The sequence below is a fragment of the Delphinus delphis genome, chromosome 4, assembly GCF_949987515.2.
Source record: "Delphinus delphis chromosome 4, mDelDel1.2, whole genome shotgun sequence".
Lineage (NCBI taxonomy): Eukaryota > Metazoa > Chordata > Mammalia > Artiodactyla > Delphinidae > Delphinus > Delphinus delphis.
Genome location: NC_082686.1, coordinates 57,565,790 through 57,591,337, shown reverse-complemented (window position 1 = coordinate 57,591,337; position 25,548 = coordinate 57,565,790). Strand labels below are relative to the sequence as shown.

General features: G+C 36.0%; 1 protein-coding gene across 4 annotated transcripts in view; it reads right to left on the bottom strand.

Moving 5' to 3' along the window:
- The window catches only part of NECTIN3 (nectin cell adhesion molecule 3), a 146,853-nt gene that overhangs the window by 86,585 nt on the left and 34,720 nt on the right, over positions 1 to 25,548 (bottom strand). For all 4 annotated transcript variants that reach the window (XM_060010614.1, XM_069540630.1, XM_069540631.1 and 1 more), the window contains exons 2-3: positions 10,187 to 10,528; positions 895 to 1,191 (exon numbers count right to left, since the gene is read on the bottom strand). In XM_060010614.1, coding sequence (XP_059866597.1) covers positions 895 to 1,191; positions 10,187 to 10,528 — 639 coding nt within the window. The remainder of the gene's footprint in view (positions 1 to 894; positions 1,192 to 10,186; positions 10,529 to 25,548) is intronic.

Below are 25,548 nucleotides of genomic sequence, written 5' to 3'. Positions count from 1 at the left end.
CAAAACAATAACAACAAAAAACAGAACATTTCCTTCAAAAACCTACCTAGATTTATGATCTGTGCATGGATGGAAATGACCCCAGAACCTAAACACTTCTCCTAATTTTATCTTTAACCTACTTAATTTTCATTATCTTTGCTATATGCTATCTACACCATCACTTTTTCTCTTGCTCAAAATTTTAAAATGCTACACAAAGAATGTATCAAAAATGAGAAACTTTATAGAAGAGGGGAAAGTATATACACACATGTACATATCCACACAAACATACACACAAGAGAGTATCCCTTAACCAAAAAAATAAAAGCACAAGGTGGGCCAGGTTTGAACCTTATCTAAGATTATTATTATCCCAACGATGACTCTGTTTTACCTTTATGAGGATCTTACAACATGATCAATAAAATCAGACTAGAAATAATACTGAAAAAACACAAATTTTCAAACTAATTAAAATGCATCTAGGAAGTAAAAGATCCTTGCTGAAAACATCATGGGTAGAATCAATAAAAATGAGTAACAGCTAAATTAATTGGATTGGAGAAGGAGCTGTTTTTCGCCAAGTATTGCACATTCTGAGGTATAAATTTCCACAATTCACCCAATCTAGCTTATTTTTAAGGTCTAAAAAGGACAAGGCTAAATAATTTTAAGTTGGACAGCAACTTTAAAATCATTGTCTGTCTTTACAAACATAAATATGTTCTGGTTAAATGGAATTGCCATGAAAATATTCTTTTTTAATTAAGAAAAAATGTCAACAAGGAAAATCTATAACAATATCTGAATATTAAATATTCAAACTAAAGACAGCTTGATACAGAATTATGTTAAAGGGAGAAAATAAAATGCATGATGTTTAAAAGGTAAATGTTATTCTTTACTTACACTGTATGTCTAATATGAAAGAATATCGGATGTCCTTTTCCAAGGCTGGATGTTTTACAACACAAGTAATCCGCCTTCCTCTAGCAAATCTGGTAGGAAAAAGCTTGTATTGGCTGACAATTGTTGCTGTTTCATTTGGAAAAGAAGTCGTAGTGGATTCCATTTCACCAAGATCACCTTCCCAATCAATATGTGCAACTGGTTTTCCAGTGGCTGCGATACAAATGGCTGCTACTGTTTCATTTCCTCCATCAATTAAAGAATCTGGCCCTTTTATCAGGCTCACAGTGGGTTCAACTGTTTAAATTTAAAAAAATTAGTTACATTTCAATCAAAAGCGTACTTACTCCTTCCAAGCCACAACTAGCCATATTTCATAAACTTAGAGACAACTGCATATAAAATACACACACATTAAATGCCAACACCAGTTGGATTCTTGGAACGAGAAGATCATGAACCAGACCAAACAAAAAGCAAGACTTTACATAACCATCACAAAGATGGCTCTCCCTGGTAAAGATACACTTTTCTTTACAGGGACAAGTTTTTGAGTTTTCCCCAAAATTAGTATATAAAAAAAATTCCTGCAAATTTGATCATAATTTCCATTAGGAGATTAAAGGTACTGCTACTCTGAAAGGAGATTAAAGGTACTATTACTATTACACTACTAAGCCTGTGGCACATGGGCTTAGATGCTCTGTGGCACATGGTATCTTCCTGGACCAGGGCTCGAACCCGTGTCCCCCAAATTGGCAGGTGTATTCTTAACCACTACGCCACCAGGGAAAAGAAAAAGCGGTTTTAATGTATAATGCTTCAATTTGCAGCAAAAATGTTTACAACACATTTAATATAGGTACTGTTAAAATGTAATGTCACTAACAGTTTATTGAAGTGTACATGCTACCTACCTTTATCTGGTATAAGAAAGCTCCTCAGCAGAGGAAGTAACCTTAATGTTAGACCCCTTTAATCTACCCTCCATATGTATGCTAGCTACCTCTTCACATTTTCCAGCAAATTTTATATGCTCCTTTCTGTGTAAATTCCTGAGTACTCACCGTCATGAATTCTTTGGCTCAAGCCTATAGGTTACTGTGTGCATTAACTTTTTAATCTAAAAGACATTTTTTCATTTCCAAAATTTCTAATTGGTTCATTTTTTAAATATTTTTTGTCTCAACTTTCTGCTCCTGAGATTTATTTATGTGGGATCATTTCGCCTTAGATTATTATTTTGTAATTCTTCTTTTTTTTAGTTTTTACTTTTAGATCATTTAGATTTGCATGCAATTGTATAAATTATTAGTGTTAACTACTGTATGGTTCATTTACTGTTGGACATTGGTGCTATTTCCTGTTTGGTACAAACAATTTTATAAGAAACATTTTCATTCATGTATCTTGGTATATTTGTATAAAAGTTCCTGTAGTTTATCCCTTGGTACTATGTTTATTTCCATTATTTACCAGATAATACCAAAAAGCTTTCCAAAGTACCAATTTACTCCCAATCTTAGCACTCTGGTTGGTCCAACATACCCACTACAGTTGATAACCAGACTTCTCAATGTTTGCCAACCTCGTAAGTATGTAACAGCATATCATTGAAACTTTGTTTCTAATTTCTCAGATTATGAATGACGTTAAGGATCTTTTCTTGTTTATGAGCCATTTGGAATTTCTTCTTCTGCAAAATACCTATTAAAGCCAATTGTTTTTTTCTTACTGATTTGGGAGAGTCCTTTTCTGATTATATGTGAAAATATCTTCCACCAGTTTAGGGCTTGTCTCTTTACCCTATGGTGTGTTTTGATGAGCAGAAGTTTTTAATTCAAATGCATAAAATTTATCAGTTAACTGCTTTTATATACAGGCACACCTCATTTGATTGCACTTTGCTGTATTGTGCTTCATAAATATTGCATTGTTCACGAACAGAAAGTTTGGGGCAACCCTGCACTGATCAAGTTTATCAGCACCATTTTTCCAACAGCATTTGCTCACTTCCTGTCTCTGTCACATTTTGGTAATTCTCACAATATTTCAACCTTTTTCTTTATTATTATATGTGTTATGAGGATCTGTGATCTTCGATGTTACTACTGTAAAAAGATTACAACTGGATGAAGACTCAGATGATGGTTAGCACTTTTTAGCAACAAAATGTTTTTTAAATTAAGGTATGTACATTGCTTTTTAAGACATAATACTACTGTATCAAAACTACAATAAAGTATCACCTCACACCAGTCAGAATAGCCATCATTAAAATATCTACAAACAATAAATGCTGGAGAGGGTGTGGAGAAAAGGGAACCCTCTTGCACTGTTGGTGGGAATATAAATTGATACAGCCACTACGGAGAACAGTAGGAGGTTCCTCAAAGAACTCAAATAGAACTACCATACGACCCAGCAATCCCACTACTGGGCGTATATCCTGAGAAAACCATAATTCAAAAAGAGTCGGTACCAGAATGTTCACTGCAGCACCATTTACAATAGCAAGGACATGGAAGCAACCTAAGTGTCCGGTGACAGATGAATGGATAAAGAAGATGTGGCACATATATACAATGGAATATTACTCAGCCATAAAAAGAAACAAAATTGAGCTATTTGTAGTGAGGTGAATGGACCTAGAGTCTGTCATACAGACTGAAGTAACAGAAAGAGAAAAACAAATACCGTATGCTAACACATATATATGGAATCTAAAAAAAAAGTGGTTCTGAAGAACCTAGGGGCAGGACAGGAATGAAGATGCAGATGTAAAGAATGGACCTGAGGACATGGGGAGGGGGAAGGGTAAGCTGGGACGAAGTGAGAGAGTGGCATGGACATACACTACCAAATGTCAAATAGATAGCTAGTGGGAAGCAGCCGCATAGCACAGGGAAATCAGCTCTGTGCTTTGTGACCACCTAGAGGGGTGGGATAGGGAGGGTGGGAGGGAGACACAAGAGGGAGGGAATATGGGAATGTGTGTATACACATAGCTGATTCACTTTGTTATACAGCAGAAACACATCATTGTAAAGCAATTATACTCCAATAAAGATGTAAAAAAAAAAAGAAGACGTAATACTACTGCACACTTAACAGACTATAGTATAGTATAAACATAATTTTTTTTTTTTTTTTTGGCAGTACGCGGGCCTCTAACTGCCGCAGCCTCTCCCATTGCGGAGCACAGGCTCCGGACGCGCAGGCTCAGCGGCCATGGCTCACGGGCCCAGCTGCTCCGCGGCACGTGGGATCCTCCTGGACCGGGGCACGAACCCGCGCCCCCTGCATCAGCAGGCAGACTCTCAACCACTGCGCCACCAGGGAAGCCCTAAACATAATTTTTATAACACTGGGAAACCAAAAATTCATGTGACTGGTTTACTGTGATATTCACTTTATTGCAATACTAGCTTTATTACAGTGGTCTAGAACTGAACCCACAATGTCTCCAAGGTATGTTTGTACTAAGAGTTACCTGTCTACTTCGAGGCCAAATTACTATATATATCACATAGTAATTTGGCCTCGAAGTAGACCAAATTTCTTGTTCTCTACAGAAATTTAAGAGATTGACTTATCCCTTCAAATGGTAAGCACTGTTGTTTAACAGTCTGTGTCCGATAATTCCAACATCTCATGCAGGTCTGTTTCTGTTGTCTTGTTTGCACTGGCTGCTGCTTGTGGAGTCTTCTTTACTTGTATGCCTGGTTATTCAAGCAGATGAATCCTTGAGTTTAAATAATGAAGGTAGAAATAATCTGAGGCTTAGAATGCAGTACCTTTCTTTGTTTTCTTCTGCTAAGCTAGCTCCTGAGAACACTATCCAGTCCAGGATCTCCTTAATTTCAGACTACTCAAGTGATATAAACCAGGCCTAGAAGTCTATAAGAAGACTGGTTTACTACACGTGTACTATTATTCTGAAAACTGTTAAGCATCTGGGTACCAGGAGAATATAAGAAAGGTTATTAGACATCCCATCTTGAGCAGACTTGCATTCAGATATTTGTCTCTCTCACTTCTCAAGGTTCTCGAAATCTTAGTTCATCATCTTAAGTGTCTCTTCTGAATTGTCTAATGTCCCCAAGGTTGAATACAGATTTCAGCTTTCGGTACTAGGTTTATTTCTCTGTTTCCACCTTCTCTTAGATTTGGTCTAGTTATATTCCACACTATGTTGTTATTTCTTTGAAGTTTTCAATGGTTTTTTAACATTTCACTTGCCCATCCCCCACCATGGGAGCGTTAATGTGACTAACCTGTGCCATCAATAGAGGCTTTTATCTTCGAGGAACTTAAAAAATTACCTTAAAGTCAATTTTAAATTGTTATTTCTATTTCTTCTGAAGGGAATCAATCTCCTGGTTGTACACTTCAGTTGCTTTCTAAAGTTACTTTTCTCATATTCCCCAACATTTAAGTTAACTTCTCTGCACCCTTCCCTGTCTAGTGGTTTTGTTGTTGCTTCCTCTTAAGATGCTACCCAATGCCCTATATACTCTGATTTGGGGGAACATGAAGTTTTCCCGGCCCTGCATTAATGCCAGGATTGTTAGGCCTACTTCTTTCTGTTGGTTCTTTCATCCACCTCAAAAGTTTCCTCTCACATGCACATAGATTAGTACTAAGTCAAAGACTTCAGAGGGCCATTCTGTAGGTCTCTAAAGCACACACATTCTCTCTTTCTCTCTCATGCTCCCTTCTTTCCAGTATTCTGTTCCACAAATTCTAATCACCTGTCCAATCTGTCTCTTAAACTCAGTGAGACTAGCATTCTCTACCTGAATTCCTTGTCACTGAGCTGTCACTGGAAACTGCCTAAGGAGGAGGCTGGAGCAATTGTAGAACTCATCTTGTTTATTTTCCTTCTTTCAGGGATCATAATCCTACCATGCCTATTAAGCTGCCTAGTTTTTTTGTTGCTAGAGAGAGAAAGGGTAAATCCAGTCCCTGTTACTCCATCATGTGCAGCAGTGGAAATCTTTTTTTTTTTAATTACAAAAGTAATATTACTAAAAATTGGAAAAACAAAGAAAACTTATCCACAACTGTAATATCTTAATACCGTCATTATCATATTCTTCCATTTCCTTCTCTTATTTGTTTCTAGTTTCTATATAGATGTAATCATGGCATACCTACAGTTTTGTGGCTCATTTTATTTTCAAGCAGCAATACTTCTCTTAACTATAATTTTAACAACTATATAATATCCCATATATCAAAAGGAAGTAACCAATTGTACAACTCTTCTGCTATGGGGCATCTGTTGTTTAGTGTTCCCAAAGCTTTTTGCTATATTAATTTCCTTAATTCACTTTCTATTACTACTACTCCTTTGAAACTCTAATGTCACTGCCTAATCTATACACTCAATACTTTTCTTTGCCTGTTCTCTTTGACTGATTTGGTAAAATTTGATACTTAGTGCAGTTCTTCCCAATCAGTTCCAAAAGAATTAAGTTCTAATGCCTTCAGGTATCTGCTGTAAGTAATGAATTAACTTCTGGGCTATGCATTTAGAATGACAGTAGCTATGTGCCAGCCTTCAGAGAACCGATAAAATGGTCACTGAAATCACTTTCTGTATGGCTTGATTCTCACTGTGGGAAAAAGCTGCTAGAGTAATCTTAAAAACTTTTTTCTTCTCTTGATATGAATAATATTACTTTGACAGTTTTTCTCAAAGCTATCTATTTGAACGCCTCATCTCTATTTCTTCCAATCTCTGCCCTAATAAATACTGAGTCTTAGGCCTTCAGTTACTTTTTATAAGTTTCTTAAAAACTTTTATCTGATAAACACTACTACCTGGATGATCCCTGATTTTATTTGCTTTTGATAGAAAGCTTGACTCTATAGTTTCTAACCACCTACCTGGAATTGTTTGCCTATGTATCCTCCAACTCAATAAGCCAAATGTTGAGTTCATCGTCTCATCCTCCCAATCCCCAACATGTTTTTCATTCAGATATGCCCATTTAAATTAATGGTAACATAATTTACTCAATCACTAAGGTTCAAAACCTGTTACTGTTCAAACCTCCCTAGTTTATTATATATAGTCAGTTACAACGTTCTGCTAATTTTTCCTTTGTAGTAGTTCCCTTCCTCACTCAAGTGAAAGAAATTAGAAAATTAACTTCAAGCTTTCATGGCCTCATGGCTGAGGCATTATGATTTCAGGACTCTTCATTTCAATCCATCAAAAACACCAGACTCATCATCTTAAATCACAACTTTCATCACATTACTTCTAAATCAGGTCTACTAGTTAGGTATCCCTCTAAGCAAGGTGAGAAGATGGTCAAAGCAGTGTTTCTCAAACTCTCCTGTGCATAAAAAGTACTTGCGGATCTTGCTAAAATGTAGATTTATCATTCAACAAGTCTGGGAGGGGTCTGTAATTCTGTATGTCTAACATGCTCCCAAGTGATGCCACTGCTGCTGGTTCATGAACCATGCTTTAAACAGCGAGAATCTGGGACTTCCCTGGTTGTCCAGTGGTTAGGGCTACATGCTTCCACTGCAGGGGGCACAGGTTTGATCCTTGCTCAGGGAACTAAGATCCTGTATGCCGTGCAGTGTGGCCAAAAATAAATAAATAAATAAATATTAAACAGTAAGAATCTGAGAATAAAAGAAGAGAGATGAGAAGAAGTACAATGCTGTACACTAAGTTTGCATTTCCAGCAATATAAAGCTCAAATTCCCCATCTTAATATTTAGATTACTTTAAAGTGGTCCTGCTCTACCTTTCTAGCCTTTAATTCTTGTATTTTATATAAATCCTTTGAACAATCAACAAATTACTCAGTGGTCCCGCAGAGGACACTTGGCAATGTTGAGAGACATTCTAACTTGTTGAAACTTAAGGAACTGCTACTAGCATCTAGTGCGTAGAGGTCATGGATACTGCTGAACAGTCTACAATGCACAGGACAGCTCATCACAAGAATTCTAGCCCAAAAGTTCAACAATGCCAATTCTGAAGAAACTCTGCCCTAATATATGCTGTTTTCTGCCTCCCTGCGTTGGCTCATTCTCCTCCCTATACTTCTTTCCTTTTTGCCTACCTAAAACCTATCCACCATTCAAGGACTGGCTCAACTACTTTTCTACATAACATTTCTAAACTACAGAGTTTATTTATCCATTCCTATACCCTACTTAAATAACATTTAGTGTATTACTGCTACATACCAGAAACTCTTACAGGCTTTAGGGATATAAAGTTAAATTTTAAAGTGCACGGTTGCAGTCCACCATAAATTTATAGTGAAGAAGACATACAATAAGCATTATGTTAATTGCTACAACACAGATAAGCTCAAGATACAAAGGCAAAAGAGCAAAAAAACCCCATCAAATTGCAGAGGGGTAGATATTTCAAGAATGGCTTCCAAAAGGATGTGGTTTGGGGCTTCCCTGGTGGCACAGTGGTTAAGAATCCACCTGCCAATGCAGGGGACACGGGTTCAAGCTCTGGCCCAGGAAGATCCCACATGCCACGAAGCAACTAAGCCCGTGCGCCACAACTACTGAGCCTCCACTCTAGAGCCCGCGTGCCACAACTACTGAGCCTGCATGCCTAGAGCCCATGCTCCACAACAGGAGAAGCCACCGCAATGAGAAGCCCGCGTACCACAACGAAGAGTAGCCCCCGCTCGCCACAACTAGAGAAAGCCCGGGTGCAGCAACGAAGACCCAAGGCAGCCAAAAATAAATAAAATAAATTTATTTTTTTTAAAAAAAAGGATGTGGTTTGATGAGTAGTAGTTAAATAGAAGAATCTAGAAGAAAGAGACAGGAGGAAAAAGGTGGCAATCCAGGCATAAGAAAACTACACATGTAAAAATATAGGTGTTAATGAAGTGTAAATAGTTAATTATGATTATAAAATTTGGGTTGCTGGGAGAAGTAGAGCAAGGAGTGGAATAGATGAAGTTAGAGAAGAAGACCCAGCTAAAAGCGTGACTAGTCTTATACTACCAACAGTAGAGTTTTAAACCACTGAGTATTGTGTTAATTTAAGGGGAATTACTAAAATTTAAAGCAAAAAGTCTTATTCACGAGTTCTCTCTTCTACATGCGAACTATTTTTCTATTTTTTCTTGACACTGAATTTTTCTGTGACTTTTTTTACCCCAATGGCTTGCACTTGATTTTTCAGATATTTATGCCCTGCCTTCCAATCAAAACAGGTCTCAAAGGTATCAATTTTGTAAACATAAGTTATATTTTTCCCACAGCTCCTAGGGCAGGCTCTTAAACATTAAAGTCTTCAAATATTTAATGTTATTTCTATTTTTAAATAGTATTTCTCAACATGAAAAAATATATAACATATTTGGACAAAATTTCTTTCCTGCACATCAGTGACCCTGAAATCATGCCATTAAATATTAGAGGCTGTGTAGTTATTTGGTTCTCTGGAAGCAGACACTGAGATCAAATGAGGAGTACAAAAGGCTTATTAGGGAACAACATCTGGGAGAAAAGTGAAGAAGGACTGAGTAGGGAAAGCTATCAGCAGACCTTACAAAGTCCCTGACAGGCAAACAGGCAGATTCATAGCAAAGACCACCCATTAAAGGAGTTCCACTCTGGGTGGAAATGGCTACAGTTGCTTTTACTCCTTAATCCTCCTTCTAGTATTATAAAAGTACTCACCAGCTATTCCAAATTGGTTTACCTTTCACTGCAGGTGACTATTTTAATGCTAATAAGCTCTTCCTAAATTCTGCTATAAACTTTAATAGTTTTCAGATAGGAAAAGGCAGAAGATCTTTCAGTGCAAGCAACAGACCAAGATTCAAATAGCTATGCAAATCCGCAACAGCAGAAATAAAATCTGATTTGAAAAACAAACATGAGATGTCAATGGCTCTAAGACCACAGTCACTTAAAAAATGGAAAAGCTTATTTAAAGATGGTAATTTAAAGGTTGAAAATTTGAGGGGAAATAATGAAAATAAATGTCAAAGAATCTCAGCACTTAGTATTATAAATAAAAAACAATCTTTCATGAAGAAAGTAAAAGAGTTATAAATTACACAGCTTTATACAGATACACAGATAGATAGGGACAAGATTTAGTTTAAACTGAGAGTCTAGAATCATAGAATTTTATGACAGAACTTGAAAAAACATATCTGAATTATTTTATTTTAAACCTACATTTATATATAATTTCAATTATTTTAAGTTCTTGAAAATACTTTTACAATAATCCTCACCACACCACCAAAATATGCAATTTAAGTACACCTACCTAATACAGTTACAGTTGTAGAGGACTGAGCATTTCCAAGTGGGAAGGTAACAGCTTTGCATATATATTGTCCAGAATCAGAGAATCCTATGTTATGTAGAGTAATTGTTGCATCATTAAGTGAATAGTTTTTAAACAAGACTCTTCCCTGATATTCTCCTTGAACAGAGAATCCATATTGAGGATGATGAACTGCAACAGTCTGTGCACTTTTGCCATGTATCTTCTCCCATAAAATTTGTGTTATAGTTTCATTTCCTTCAATTAAACACTTCAGCGAAACATTCTTTCCCCATACTGCTGTGACATGTGGCTCCACAATAACTGGTCCAGCTAAGGCACCTAAGGAAAAACAAAAAAGCGTAGTTCTTAAAAATGAAAAAACGTTACATTAACATATTATCAAATTCCCTCCCTTCCTGTTTTCCTCTTCCTTCTTCTCCTTGTGTAAGTACACACACACACACACACACACACAGACACTAATGACCGAGTAACAGGAAGGACTGAAAAGAGCTAGATGTTCCCAGGGCTGGATTTAAGACCCAAAGAATGATTCTCAGGTGAATCAAATAATCACCAATATGTGTTCCAGTGGAAAAGCACTAGATTGGGCCAAGAGTAAGCTTAAGAGCAGGTCCTTCCCCAGTCAAGCCACCAGGTAAGGTCCCAGCCCTAGCTGACACCCTGACTGCAGCCTTGTGAGAGACTCTGAAACAAAGGACCCAGCTGATCTATGCCTAGATTCCTGACCCAAAGAAACTGAGAGGTGATAAATATATGCTGTTTTAATACTATTAAATTTTAGGGTATTTTGTTACTCAGCAACAGATAATTAACACATTTAGGATCTGTCAAACCAAATATAATACCGAAGTTTCTTCCTTTGGAGAGTTCCTCTACCAAAAATCTGTATAAAAGACTTCATTAAAGATAGACCAATTGCCAGAAAACATGAATTCAAAAAACACATATAAATGTGAAATTAAGTTTTTCTATCTCACAGATGAAAAAAAACTATTCTACAAGCAAAAGTTAAAATAAAATGATACCAAACTTCACTTTTATAATAATGATTTCCTTCCTAAAAGCAATGGATGAAATATAAATCATTTTTAGGAACATAGGACTAATACTCATGAATACTAAACTCAAGCAAGATGATCTTCACTAACAGGTATATTAGAACATATATAACAAATCCTTGGAGAGTTTACAACTTACATACATGTCCTGGCAAAATAAATGCTCAAACTAAAAAGTAAACCAATATAAGCACTTGAATATAGAAACTGTATAAATACCTTTAAAATTTAGAGTTATGTCTAGTTAATACTTTTAAATAAATACAAAAATGCAGAAAAGTATCACTTAAAAAGATAACCAAGAAAAATGTGTTTAAACATATTCAACAGTTCTAAACAACAAAACCTTTACACAATATTATTTCCATGAATAATATTTTTTCCTTCTTGGGAAGAAAAAAACCATAAATGAGTATATTAGATAGATACATACATGGATACATACATAGCTAGATAGCTAGATAAGAGGGCAAACTTTACCACCCAAGAGATGATTGAGGATATTACAAAAAAGGACTGACAATTCACACTGACCATACTTAACAGCTATAGCAGAAAAAGGCTTTCTTTTAGCCACTCCACCAAAACAGTATCAAGTCCAAAAAATGTACCATCATTATGTAATTATGCTTTACATAATATGTAATTATGCTTTCAAGCATAATTACAAAGCTTTTAAAATTTAACCTAAAACATATAAAATATGAAAGTATTCTAATGCATTTTAACAAGCTATTGTAAGCCTAGTACTATACCCAAAACTATGCAAATGAAAGGGCAATTTACAAATATTGAAAATTTCATATAATATTATGAAAGAACACACAGCTCTTTATTTAAAGAAAAAGACACAATGACCAAGTAGGATATTCAAGAATGTAAGGATATTTTTAAACTATTCATCACACTGAAAGGTCACGTAACTTTCTCATCTGATGCCAAAAAGACATTTAATAGAATTCAATATTCATTATCTAATTTTTTAATTAATTAATTTAATTTTTGGCTGCGTTGGATCTTTGTTGCTGCACACAGGCTTTCTCTAGTTGCGGCAAGCAGGGGCTACGCTTTGTTGTGCTGCACAGGCTTCTCATTGTGGTGGCTTCTCTTGTTGTGGAGCACGGGCTCTAGGCACACGGGCTTCAGTAGTTGTGGCACACAGACTCAGTAGTTGTGGCTCACGGGCTCTAGAGTGCAGGCTCAGTAGTTGTGGCGCACGGGCTTAGTTGCTCCACAGCATGTGGGATCTTCCCAGACCAGGACTCGAACTTGTGTCCCCTGCACTGGCAGGTGGATTTTTAACCACTGTGCCACCAGGGAAGCCCTCATTATCTGATTTTTAAAAAATAAGTAACAACTGAGAAAAGGAGTCTTAATAATAAAGTAGATTTTTCTCAAATCAATGGCCATCACAACGCTAAAATTTAAAAGGGGGCATGGTTATTAATGAAAGACCAAGACAAGATGGTGCACTGTCATTATCATCATTCAACTTAGACTAGAAATTCCCATTCAATGAGACAAGAAAAGGAAAGAAGGAAGAATAAGAATAAGAAAGGAAAAGACAAAATTATTATTTGAAAAACCTATTACTAGAAAAACCTAAGAAGGCCAAGTAAAGTGCTATTAGGACAAATAATGTGGTTGCTTGCAAACCATGCAAACTGTATACAAAATGTATATTCATCATGCCATAACAAGTGATAACCTTTACAAACTTACTGTAGAAAAAGTCAATATTTGCAAAATATTAACATTTAAAACACCCATGAATAATGTTGTAAAGAATCTAGAAACCTGAGAAATTAACTTGAGTAAATGGAAGATATGTTCCTGAGAAGAAAGACGTAATACCTACTACTTAGACAGCAAATCTCTCCATGTTAGCACACAAATTCAATGCAACTTCAGTAAAAACCATGACAAAACTTATTGAAACTAGAATAGGGACACTATGTTTAAAAAAAAAAAGCCACAATAGCACAGTAAAGGGGAGAAAGAATACTAGAGTAAATATAATAAAAACCTTAATGTCTTAAAACAATTCAAAGTACACAAACAGATCAACATATAGAATGGCATACAATATGTAATATGTTGTACAAGTGGGGAAATAATGAATTAGTCAAGACATGATGAAAGGACAAGAGCTAATATTTGGAAATAGATCTACCCCTGCTTTACTAAACACACACACGCACACACACACACACAAATCCAGATGGACTGAAGATATAAATGTAAAAAAATGAGCCACATATTCCATATATACTGACAATAATTTTTTATATACTCTGGAAGATAAACATTAGTTACTCTAAGGAGGGACACTACTAAGGATTAAAGAAAGAACTTTTAGTTTTTACTTTGTGTTCTTCTTTGATGTCAGAATCACAGTAAATAATGTTCAAAATAAAAGCAAATAAAAAATACAGAATCATCTTCCTCAGGTGGAAGCAGAAAAGAGAAAAGATAAAAGAAGTATTATGGACTGAATGTTTGTGTTCCTCCAAAATGTATATATTGAATACCTAACTGGTGGTGGGGTCTTTTTGTGGTAATTAGGTTATATGAGGGCAGGGCCCACAGGCTGGCATTAGTGTCCTCATAAGAAAAGGAAGAGAGGGTAAAGCTCTCTCTCCCTCTCTGTGAGGACAAAGCAAGAAGGCGGATGTCTACAAGTCAGGAAAGGGTCCTCAACACCCTCTGCTTGCACCTTGATCTTGAATTTCTCAAACTCACAGAACTATAAAAAATAAATGCCAGATGTTTAAGCCAACCAGTCTATAGTGTTTTGTTATAGCAATCCCACCTTACCAAGACATTAAGTATCAGAATTAACTTGAAGGGACAGTGCTAATGATATCTCCTTACAACCTTAAGAATAACAGCTTATGGGGTAGCAATACTTTTATCAGGCAGAACAGACTTTAAAACAAAATCCAGAGCAAAAGACAAAGGAGGACATCATATAATGATAAAGGGATCAATCCAAGAAGCAGAGGTAACATTTGTAAACATATATGCACCTAATATAGGAGCACCTAATAGGAGCACCTAATAGGAGCACCTAAATATATAAAGCAAATAATAATAGACACAAAGGAAAAAACTGACAAAATATGGTAACAGTATGGGATTATAATACCCTACTTACATCAATGAATAGATCATCCAGACAGAAAACCAATAAGGAAACAGTGGTCTTAAATGACATATTAGACCAGATGGACTTAATAGATATCTACAGAATACATATCTCATCCCAATACAGAATACACATTCTTTTCAAGTGCACATGGAACTTTCTCCAGGAAAAAACACATGCTAGGCCACAAAAAGGTCTCAGTAAATTTAACAGATTGAAATTATATCAAGCATCCTTTCTGACCACAATGGTATGAAACTAGAAATTAATTACAAAAAGAAAAATGGAAAAAATACAAACACGTGGAGACTGAACATGCTACCAGAAACAAATCACAAAAAAGAACACCACAATGTGTCCATGAACATATCAAAGAGGAAATCAAAAAATATCTTGAGACAAGTGAAAACAGAAACAAAACTTTGCAAAATCTATGGGACACAGTAAAAGCAGTTCCAAGAGAAGATACAAGCCAACCTCAAGAAACAAGAAAAGTCTCAAACAACCTAACTTTCCATCTAACAGAATTAAAAAAGAAGACAAAGCCCAAAGGTAGCTAGTAGAAGGAGGAAAATAATAAAGATCAGAGCAGAAATAAATAAAATAGAGACCGAAAAAAAAAAACCCAAAAAAAACCCACCAACAGAAAAGACCAATGAAACCAAGAGCTGGGTTTTTGAACAGAGAAACAAAACTTATAAACCTTTAGTCACAATCTTCCAGAAAAAGAGAGCCCAAATAAAATTAGAAACAAAAGAAAAGTTACAGCCAACATCACAGAAGTACAACAAACAATCATAATACCACAGTTATACACCAACAAATTGAACAACCCCCCAAAAATGGATAAATTCCTAGACATTGCAATCTTCTAAGACTGAATCAGGAACAAATAAATAGAAAATATGGACAAACCAATTACAAGTAATGAAATTGAATCAGTAATCAAAAAACTCCAAAAAAACTAAAGCCCAGGACCAGACAGCTTCACAGGACAATTCTACCAAACATTTAAAGAGTCAGTACCTATCCTTCTCAAACTATTCCAAAAAGCTAAAGAGCAGAGAACACTCTGAAACTCATTCTGCAAGGCCAGCTTTACCCTCATACCAAAATCAGAAAAAGACACGACAAAAAACGAAAACTGCAGACCAGTATCTCTGATGAACACAGATGCAAAAATCCTCAACAAAATATTAGCAAACAGAATTCAACAACACATAAAAAGGACCATACATCATGATCAAGCAGTATTTCAGGATGCAAGGATGGTCCAATATCTGCAAATCAATCAATGTGATACACCACATTAACAAAGTGAAGGGTAAGAAAAGCACATGATCATCTCAACAGATGCAAAAAAAAAAAAAAGCATTTAACATCTATTTACGATAAACTCTCAACAAATTTGGTAAAGAGGGAACATACCTAAACATAATAAAGGACATTTACGACAAACCCACAGCTAATATCATACTCAATGGTAAAAAGCTAAAAGCTTTTCCTTTAAGATCAGGGACAAAACAAGCATGCACACTCTTGCCACTTCTATTTAACATAATATTGAAAGTCCTAGCCACAGCAATCACACAAGAAGAAGAAATAAAGGCATTCCATTTGGAAAGGGATAAGGAAAACTGTCATTGCAGATGGCATGCTACTATATATAGAAAACACTGAAGTCTCCACCAAAAAAAATTAGAAATAATAGATTCAGTGAAGTTGCACGTTACATAATCAATATACAAAAACTGGCAGATTTCTATACACAATGATAAACTATCAGAAATAGCAATTAAGAAAACAATTCCATTTACAATTGCACCAAAAAGAATAAACACCAGCAGTGCAAGAGTGTTCCCTTTTCTCCACACCCTCTCCAGCATTTATTGTTTCTAGATTTTTTGATGATGGCCATTCTGACTGGTGTGATAATTGATACAGCCACTATGGAGAACAGTATGGAGGTTCCTTAAAAAACTACAAATAGAACTACCATACGACCCAGCAATCCCACTACTGGGCATATACCCTGAGAAAACCATAATTCAAAAAGAGTCATGTACCAAAATGTTCATTGCAGCTCTATTTACAATAGCCAGGAGATGGAAGCAACCTAAGTGTCCATCATCGGATGAATGGATAAAGAAGATGTGGCACATATATACAATGGAATATTACTCAGCCATAAAAAGAAATGAAATTGAGTCATGTGTAGTGAGGTGGATGGACGTAGAGTCTGTCATACAGAGTGAAGTAAATCAGAAAGAGAAAAACAAATACTGTATGCTAACACATATATATGGAATCTAAGGAAAAAAAAAGTCATGAAGAACCTAGGGGTAAGACCGGAATGGAGACGCAGACCCACTAGAAAATAGACTTGAGGATGTGGGGAGGGGGAAGGGTAGGCTGTGATAAAGTGAGAGAGTGGCATGGACGTATATACACTACCAAACATAGAATAGATAGCTAGTGGGAAGCAGCCGCATAGCACAGGGAGATCACCTCGGTGCTTTGTGACCACCTAGGGCGGTGGGATAGGGAGGGTGGGAGGGAGGGAGATGCAAGAGGGAAGAGATATGGGAACATGTGTATATGTATAACTGATTCACTTTGTTATAAAGCAGAAACTAACACACCATTGTAAAGCAATTATACTCCAATAAAGATGTTAAAAAAAAGAATATTGTATAGGCAGTTTTATATCTTTATCCAATAAAATGATTCAGAATTTTCAAAAACAAAAGAATAAAACACCTAGGAATAAATTTAACCAAGGACAGGAATTCCCTGGCAGTCCAGTGGTTAGAGCTACCAAGGGCCCGGATTCGATCTCTGGTCAGGGAACTAAGATCCCACAAGCTGCATGGTGTGGCCATAAAATTAAAAAATTAATTTAACCAAGAAGGTGAAGACCTGTACGTTGAAAGCTATAAGACACTGATAAAAGAAATTTAAAAAGACGCAAATAAATGGAAAGATATCCCATGTTCATGGATTGTTAAAATACCCATACTACCCAAAGCAATCTATAGGCTCAATACAATTTCTATCAAAATTCCAGTGGCATATTTCACAGAACTAGAATAAATAATCTTAAAATTCGTATGGAACCACAAAAGAACCCTAACAGCCTAAGCAATTAAAAAAAAAAAGCTGGAGGTATCACACTCCTTGACTTCCGACTATACTACAAAGCCACAATAATCAGAACACTATGGTATTGGTATAAAAACAGACACATGACCAATGGAACAGAATAGAGAGCCCAGAAACAAACCCACACACAAAAACTCAAAATGGATTAAAGACCCAAATGCAAGACCTGAAAACATAAAACTCCTATAAGAGAGCATAGGCAATACATTCTTTGAAATTAGTCTTAGCAATATTTTTTTGGATCTGTCTCCTCAGGCAAGGGAAACAAAAGCAAAAATAAACAAATGGGACCCAATCAAACTTAAACACTTTTTCACAGTGAAAGAAACTAACAAAACGAAAAGACAACCTACTGAATGGGGAAAGATATTTGAAAATGGTATGTCCAATAAGGGATTACTATCCAAACTAAACCAAGAACTCATACAACTCAATATCAAAAAACTAAACAACCCAATTAAAACATGGGCAGAGGACCTGGACAGGCATTTTTCCAAAGAAGAAACAGATGGCCCACAAGTACAAGAAAAGATGGTCAACATCACTATCATCAAATACAAATGCAAATCAAAACCACAATGAGATATTACCTCACAACTGAGAATGGCTATCATCCAAAGAAACAAAAAATAACAAGTATTGATGAGGATGTGGAGAAAAAGGAACCCTCATGCACAGCTGGTGGAAATGTAAATTGGTACCGCCACTATGAAAAGCAATATGAAGGTTCCTCAAAATATTAAAAATAGAACTACCATATGATCTAGCAATTCCACTCCTGGGTATTTACCTGAAAAAACAAGAGCACTAATTTGAAAAGATATATGCACGCCAATGTTCAAGCAGTATTATTTACAACAGCCAAAACACAGAAATGACTTAAATATCCATAAAGAAGATGTAATACACACACACACACACACACACACACACACACACACACACACACACAAAATGGACTATTAGTTATAAAAAAGAATAAAACTTTGTCATTTGCGACAAAATAGACCTGGAGGATATTTTGCTTAGTGAAATAAGACAGAGAGACAAATATTATACTGTATGTTTTCTCTTTTATACAGAATCTCTTTATTTGTATCATCATATACAAATGCAAATCAAAACCACAATGAGATATCACCTCACAGATAGAATAAACTAGTGGGAGAGAGGGGAGGGGAGAGAGTTATGAAGCGGGGAGAGAAGGCAAGAGAGATGTGAAGAGGGGCACAACAGGTGAAGGGGTTCAAGAGGTACAAACTACTAGGTACAAAATAAAAAGTTACAAGGATACAATGTGCAGCACAGGGAATATAATCAATATTGCATAATAACTTTGCGGCATATTCTATATCAAATTACTATGTTGTACACCTGAAACTAATATAATATTGTAAGTCAACTATACTTTAATTAAAGAAAAATTTTTGAAAAATAAAGAAAGAAGAACCATGGTTAATGGCCACCATTATTAAAGAGAATATTTGGAGATAGGAAAAAGAAAAAATGGATCCACTGAATCAAAAATGTATTTAAAATATTTTACAATATGTAAACGGGGAAAACCACTCTCAGCATAACAACAAAGACAGAAAAACCACCAAGGAAAAAGTTGATAGATTTGACCAAAAAAACTAACCCTCTAATAATTGAAGAGCCTGAGCAGATATTTACCAAAAAACTATAAGTGGCTTTTTTTAACGTGTCCAATTTTACTCATAAACAAATATTAATGTAACTATCAGGTTTTTCTTTTTGATTTTTTTTGTTTTAATTTCTAGGAGATTATGAGTGGTTTTTTACTTTCTAATTTTTCTACAGAAACATTGAGTAGTTTTTGCTTGTTGCAAAAGTCAATTCTGGTGTAAAACTTTTTTGTTTCAACCCCTACTCAAGGCTTTATACTACCCTTTAAGTACTGATAATTTGGCTCTCCCTTAGATTCCATGAGCTTCTAATGACCTATCTCCTTGTTTTTCAGTTAGCCACAGTTAGTTTCTGTTGCTTGCAAACAAAAGTGTCTATTACATTTCCAATCCTAGACTAAACCCAAAAGTTAAAAGCCACTTCTGAATAAGATTTTCCCCCATGGAATCTAAAAACTGTGGAGAGGGCTTCCCTGGTGGTGCAGTGGCTGGGAGTCCGCCTGCCAAGGCAGGGGACACGGGTTCATGCCCCAGTCCAGGATGATCCTGCATGCCGTGGAGCGGCTGGGCCCATGGGCCATGGCCGCTGGGCCTGCGCTTCCGGAGCCTGTGCTCCGCAGGGGGAGAGGCCACAACAGTGAGAGGCCCACGTACCGCAAAAAAAAAAAAGTGGAGAAACAGATTTTCCTTTGTGGTTCTTAGACCAAGGTCAATATTAGAATGCCTCACTACTCAAGAGCTCCCAAACATTGAGCCTCTTCTTCCCCCCACTTTCCCATCTGAAGCTTCACTGGAGCATTTGACTGGAGAGCAAAAGTGTACTGGAGAAACAACTGTTTATTACTAAAGATCTAAGTTATTTGAAATATGTTCTTCATTAATGGTGATGTAAAGCCTACAACATAAAGAGGCTAAGAACAGCAAAGAATTGAACCTATCATGTCTGGCAAGACTTTAACTTTGTAATATCCTGGCTACTGCACACTCTAGAAGCCAACGAAAAACATGATAAGATACGATGTCCTGTTTCTGCTCTGTGTGTCTATTTGATATAAATCAAATAAAAAGTTTTGTAGTTAATCAACTGAACTTATTATCCTTTCAAAGAGAAAGAGAGAAAGGATTGCTTTTCCCCTACCTGTGGCTCCCATGAAAACACAAGAACCAAGAATAAACAACTGTTCAGAATTTTCATGTGTATTTGTAAAGTCATTCAGTGAGTATTTAGAGTACCCAGAGGATTCAAGTCATCAGGAAATATATATATATTGATCAAGAAGCTTCTAACAGAAAAAAAAATGTATATAGGACTGATGTAACTTCTACGGATGTTTTCAAAACAAAAACAAACAGAAAGACTTGAGATTCATATTAGAGATCACATTAAAGAAAACTGATTGAAACGGAAGTATGAGTAAAGTGGCAATTGTCCAAGAAATGAGCCAAGAACTAAAAGAAGTCATCACAAATCTATCTCTAATACTATCCTTTTTGATATTTTAATATTATCATTTACTACATATTACTTTTCAACCTACAAGAAATGACAGGCATCTTGGACATTTTAGGTCCCAGGATCTTCCAAGTGTTAGGATCTACAGAATAAGTATATGCAAATAGTATACAAATGAAACATTTATTGATTGTGCTGTGTCCAACTACAAACAACACTTCCAAACATCTCTAAAGTAGGGATCCTTTCAGACTCCTCAAAATTCAGCATAATTTTTTAAAGCAACGACTGAAATACGTATACATTTTCAAGAGACTAGTAAAATCAGAGAATCTAGGTATCCTCAACAATTTCAGCACACTGATTCAGTAATTAGTCTGACTGTTTTAAACTGATAAATGTTTGCCACGTCAACTTCAAATATGTAACAAAAGTCTTTTCAACAATATCCCCAAACAACACTCAAAACAGAGATAAGTGCAGACAGAGTAGAGCCAAGTGACTAATAAAATGTGAAAACTATAAGCTGAAAACTCAAATACTATTAGAGTATGAAAGAATCTCTAACTCTGGGATCATAGGAGATCCTATACTCTAAGGAAAAGCTTGGATCACATATCAAAAATGGTTGAGAGAATCCAGGGCATTAATCTATCAGTATGTATTAAGTACGTACTTTGTTTCCAGACACTGTTCTAGGGGCTGGGAATAGTACTGAACAGAGAGATGTCCCTGTCCTTACAGGGTTTACATTCTAATTGGAAAGACAGAATTAACAAGAAAATAAAAAGATACCAGATAGTAAGAACTATGGAGGAAAATAAAGGAAGGTAAAAGGGACGGTTATTACTTTACGAGAGAACCGTAACTTTTTGATCAAAGAGTGATAAAAGAAGGCCTTTTTAAAATAACACTGGAACAGAGATTTGAAAAAAGTGAAAAAGTGGGAAAAAAGAACCTTTCAGTGTCCCTATAGTGAAGTGAGAGGAAGAATGGCAGGAAATGAGGCCACAGTGGCAGCAGGGGACCAGACTATACATTTGTAGGACTTGGCTTTTATTAATCCTGATAAAATGAAAAACTAGACAGTTTTTAGCAGAAACATGACATATTCTAATTCACCTTTTAAAAGGACTAAACCAAGGATTCCAGTTAAGAATGTATTTTGTTAAAGGAGGAGAGAGAAGATGGGGTCTGGACCATACTAATCAAAGTGGCAGTGTTAAGTAGTGGTCAGATTCTGGATATACTGTATTTTGAAAGCACACCAAATAGGATTTTTGGTGATGGAACCAAATATTGGGTCAAAGATAGACAGAGAAGCCAAAATTACTCCAAAGTTATGGCCTGAATAAGTGGGATGGTGGAGTTGCCATTTACCAAAATGAGAATTAGCAAGTGGAGCATTTTTAAGGGGTAGAGTTCAGAAGTGCAGTTTTCAACTTGTTAAGTTTGTGATACCTATTTCACAACCAAATGGATATATTTATAAGCGGCTGAATACATAAAAGTATGCTGTTCTGGAGAGAGTGATGGACTGAGAATGTAAATTTAGAATAATCAACCTATAAAAAGGTATATAAAGTAATTAGGCTGAATGAAACCACTAAAGAGTATTAACAACACAAAGACTAAGAACCCATGGAGCATTCAAACATTTAAAGGTTTGGAAGTTAAACAGAATTCAAGAAAGACGGCAAAGGGTGGCCAGGGAAGAAAGAAGAGGACCAAGAAGTATCCTGCACAATAAGTTAGCAAGTACCTAGAAAGAGAGTGATCAATTACTCCAAATGCTGTATAGGCCAAAAAAGAGGACTGATAAGTAACTAATGAATTTGGCAACTGTCTTTAGTGAGTGGTGAGGATAAAAACTTGATTGGACTAGATGTGTGATAGTATGGACACGCTGATTCTAGCCAAGGAAGAGTAACAGGATATACCCACCTGCTTGAAACAACCATATCAAGACAATAAGTAGCAGGCAACAAAAGAGAATGATCCCCGAGAGACAGCAAACACACAGATGAGCCAGATAACTGGACACAGCTTACCGCCCATAGTGAATTCCAGAGCCACAACTAGGGAGAGAGAACGTAAAGAACCAGGCAGTCTCCCTGAGTCCTATGCAACCTCATATTGAAGATTCTACCCAGTACAAGCAGCCAAGAAAGCAAAATAAAAGGCATCCAGATTAGGAAAGAATAAAACTGTCTTTACTTGCAGAAAATACAATCATCTGTGTAGACTATCAGATGGAATCTACAAAAAAGCTACTATATCAAGGGTGATTAGCAAGGATGGTAGTAGTCTTATGTAGGACCTAAGATCAATACACAAATATCAATTATATTTCTATGAATTAGCAATGAAAAATTGGGAAGAAATTTTCAACACTGTTGTTTAGCATTAAAAAAAAGATAGGCTAAGGAGAGATCTGACAAAAGCTATGAAAAACTAGTATAGTTAAAAGCTGCAAAATTGGCTGAGAGAAGTTAAAGACCTAAACAAAATAAATGGAAAGGCATACTTGTTCATAGATTAGAAGATTCAATATTTTTTAATTTAATTTATTTTTTTATACAACAGGCTCTTATTAGTCATCCATTTCAAACATATTAGTGTATACATGCCAATTCCAATCTTCCAATTCACCCCACCCCTCAATTTCCCCCCTTGGTGTCCATACATTTGTTCTCTACATCTGTTTCTCTATTTCTGCCCTGCAAACTGGTTCATCTGTACCATTTTTCCAGATTCCACATGTATGCGTTAATATATGATATTTGTTTTTCTCTTTTGGACTTACTTTACTCTGTATAACAGTCTCTAGGTCCATCCACGTCTCTACAAATGACCCAATTTTGTTCCTTTTTATGGCTGAGTAATATTCCATGGTATATGTACCACATCTTCTTTATCCATTCATCTGTCGACGGGCATTTAGGTTGCCTCCACCTGGCTATTGTAAATAGTGCTGCAATGAACACTGGGGTGCATGTGTCTTTTTGAATTATGGTTTTCTCTGGGTATATGCCCAGTAGTGGGATTGCTGGATCATATGGTAGTTCTATTTTTAGTTTTCTAAGGAAACTCCATACTGTTCTCCATAGTGGCTGTATCAATTTACATTCCCAACAACAGTGCAAGAGGGTTCCCTTTTCTCCACACCCTCTACAGCATTTGTTGTTTGTAGATTTTCTGATGATGCCCATTCTAACTGCTGTGGGGTGATACCTCATTGTAGTTTTGATTTGCATTTCTCTAATAATTAGTGATGTTGAGCAGCTTTTCATGTGCCTCTTGGCCATCTGTATGTCTTCTTTGGAGAGGGGTCTATTTTGGTCTTCTGCCCATTTCTTGACTGGGTTGTTTCCTTTAATATTGAGCTGCATGAGCTGTTTATATATTTTGGAGATTAATCCTTTGTCCATTGATTCATTTCCAAATATTTTCTCCCATTCTGAGGGTTGGCTTTTTATTTTGTTTATAGTTTCCTTTGCTATGCAAAAGCTTTTAAGTTTCATTAGGTCCCATTTGTTTATTTTTGTTATTTCCATTACTCTAGGAGGTGGATCAAAAAAGATCTTGCTGTGATTTATGTCAAAGAGTGTTTTTCCTATGTTTTCCACTAAGAGCTCTATATTATCTGGCCTTACATTAAGGTTTTAATCCACTTTGAGTTTATTTTTGTGTATGGTGTTAGGGAGTGTTCTAATTTCCTTCTTTTTCATGTAGCTGTCCAGTTTTCCCAGCACCACTTACTGAAGAGACTGTCTTTTCTCCATTGTATATCCTTGCCTCCTTTGTCATAGATTAGTTGACCACAGGTGTGCGGGTTTATCTCTGGGCTTTCAATTTTGTCCCATTGATCTGTATTTCAGTTTCTGTGCCAGTACCATATTGTCTTGATTACTGTAGCTTAGTAGTATAGTCTGAAGTCAGGGAGTCTGATTCCTCCAGCTCCGTTTTTTTCCCCACAAGATTGCTTTGGCTATTCGGGGTCTTCTGTGTCTCCATACAAATTTTAAGATTTTTTGTTCTATTTCTGTAAAAAAATGTGACTGATAATTTCATAGGGATTGCATTGTATCTGTAGATTGCTTTGGGTAGTATAGTCATTTTCACAATTTTAATTCTTCCAAGAACATGGTATATCTCTCCATCTGTTTGTGTCATCTTTGATTTCTTTCATCAGTGTCACAGTTTTCTGAGTACAGGTCTTTTACCTCCATTGGTAGGTTTATTCCTAGGTATTTTATTCTTTTAGTTGCAATGGTGAATGGGATTATTTCCTTAATTTCTCTTTCTGATCATTCGTTGTTAGTGTTTAGGAATGCAAGAGATTTCTGTGCATTAATTTTGTATCCTGCAACTTCATTCCAAATTCACTAATTAGCTCTAGTTGTTTTCTGGTGGCATCTTTAGGATTCTCTATGTATAGTATCATGTCATGTGCAAACAGTTGACAGTTTTACTTCTTTTCCTCTTTGTATTCCTTTTATTTCTTTTTCTTCTCTGATTGCTGTGGCTAGGACTTCCAAAACTATGTTGAATAATAGTGGCGAGAGTGGATATCCTTGTCTTGTTACTGATCTTAGAGGAAATGCTTTCAGTTTTTCACCATTGAGAATGATGTTTGCTGTGGGTATGTCACACGTCCTTTATTATCTTGACATAGGTTCCCTCTATGCCCAATTTCTGGAGACTTTTTATCATAAATGGGTGTTGAATTTTGTCAAAAGCTTTTTCAGCATCTATTGAAATGATCATATGGTTTTTCCTCTTCAATTTGTTATGTTAATATGGTGTATCACATTGATTGATTTGTGTATATTGAAGAATCCTTGCATCTCTGGGATAAATCCCAC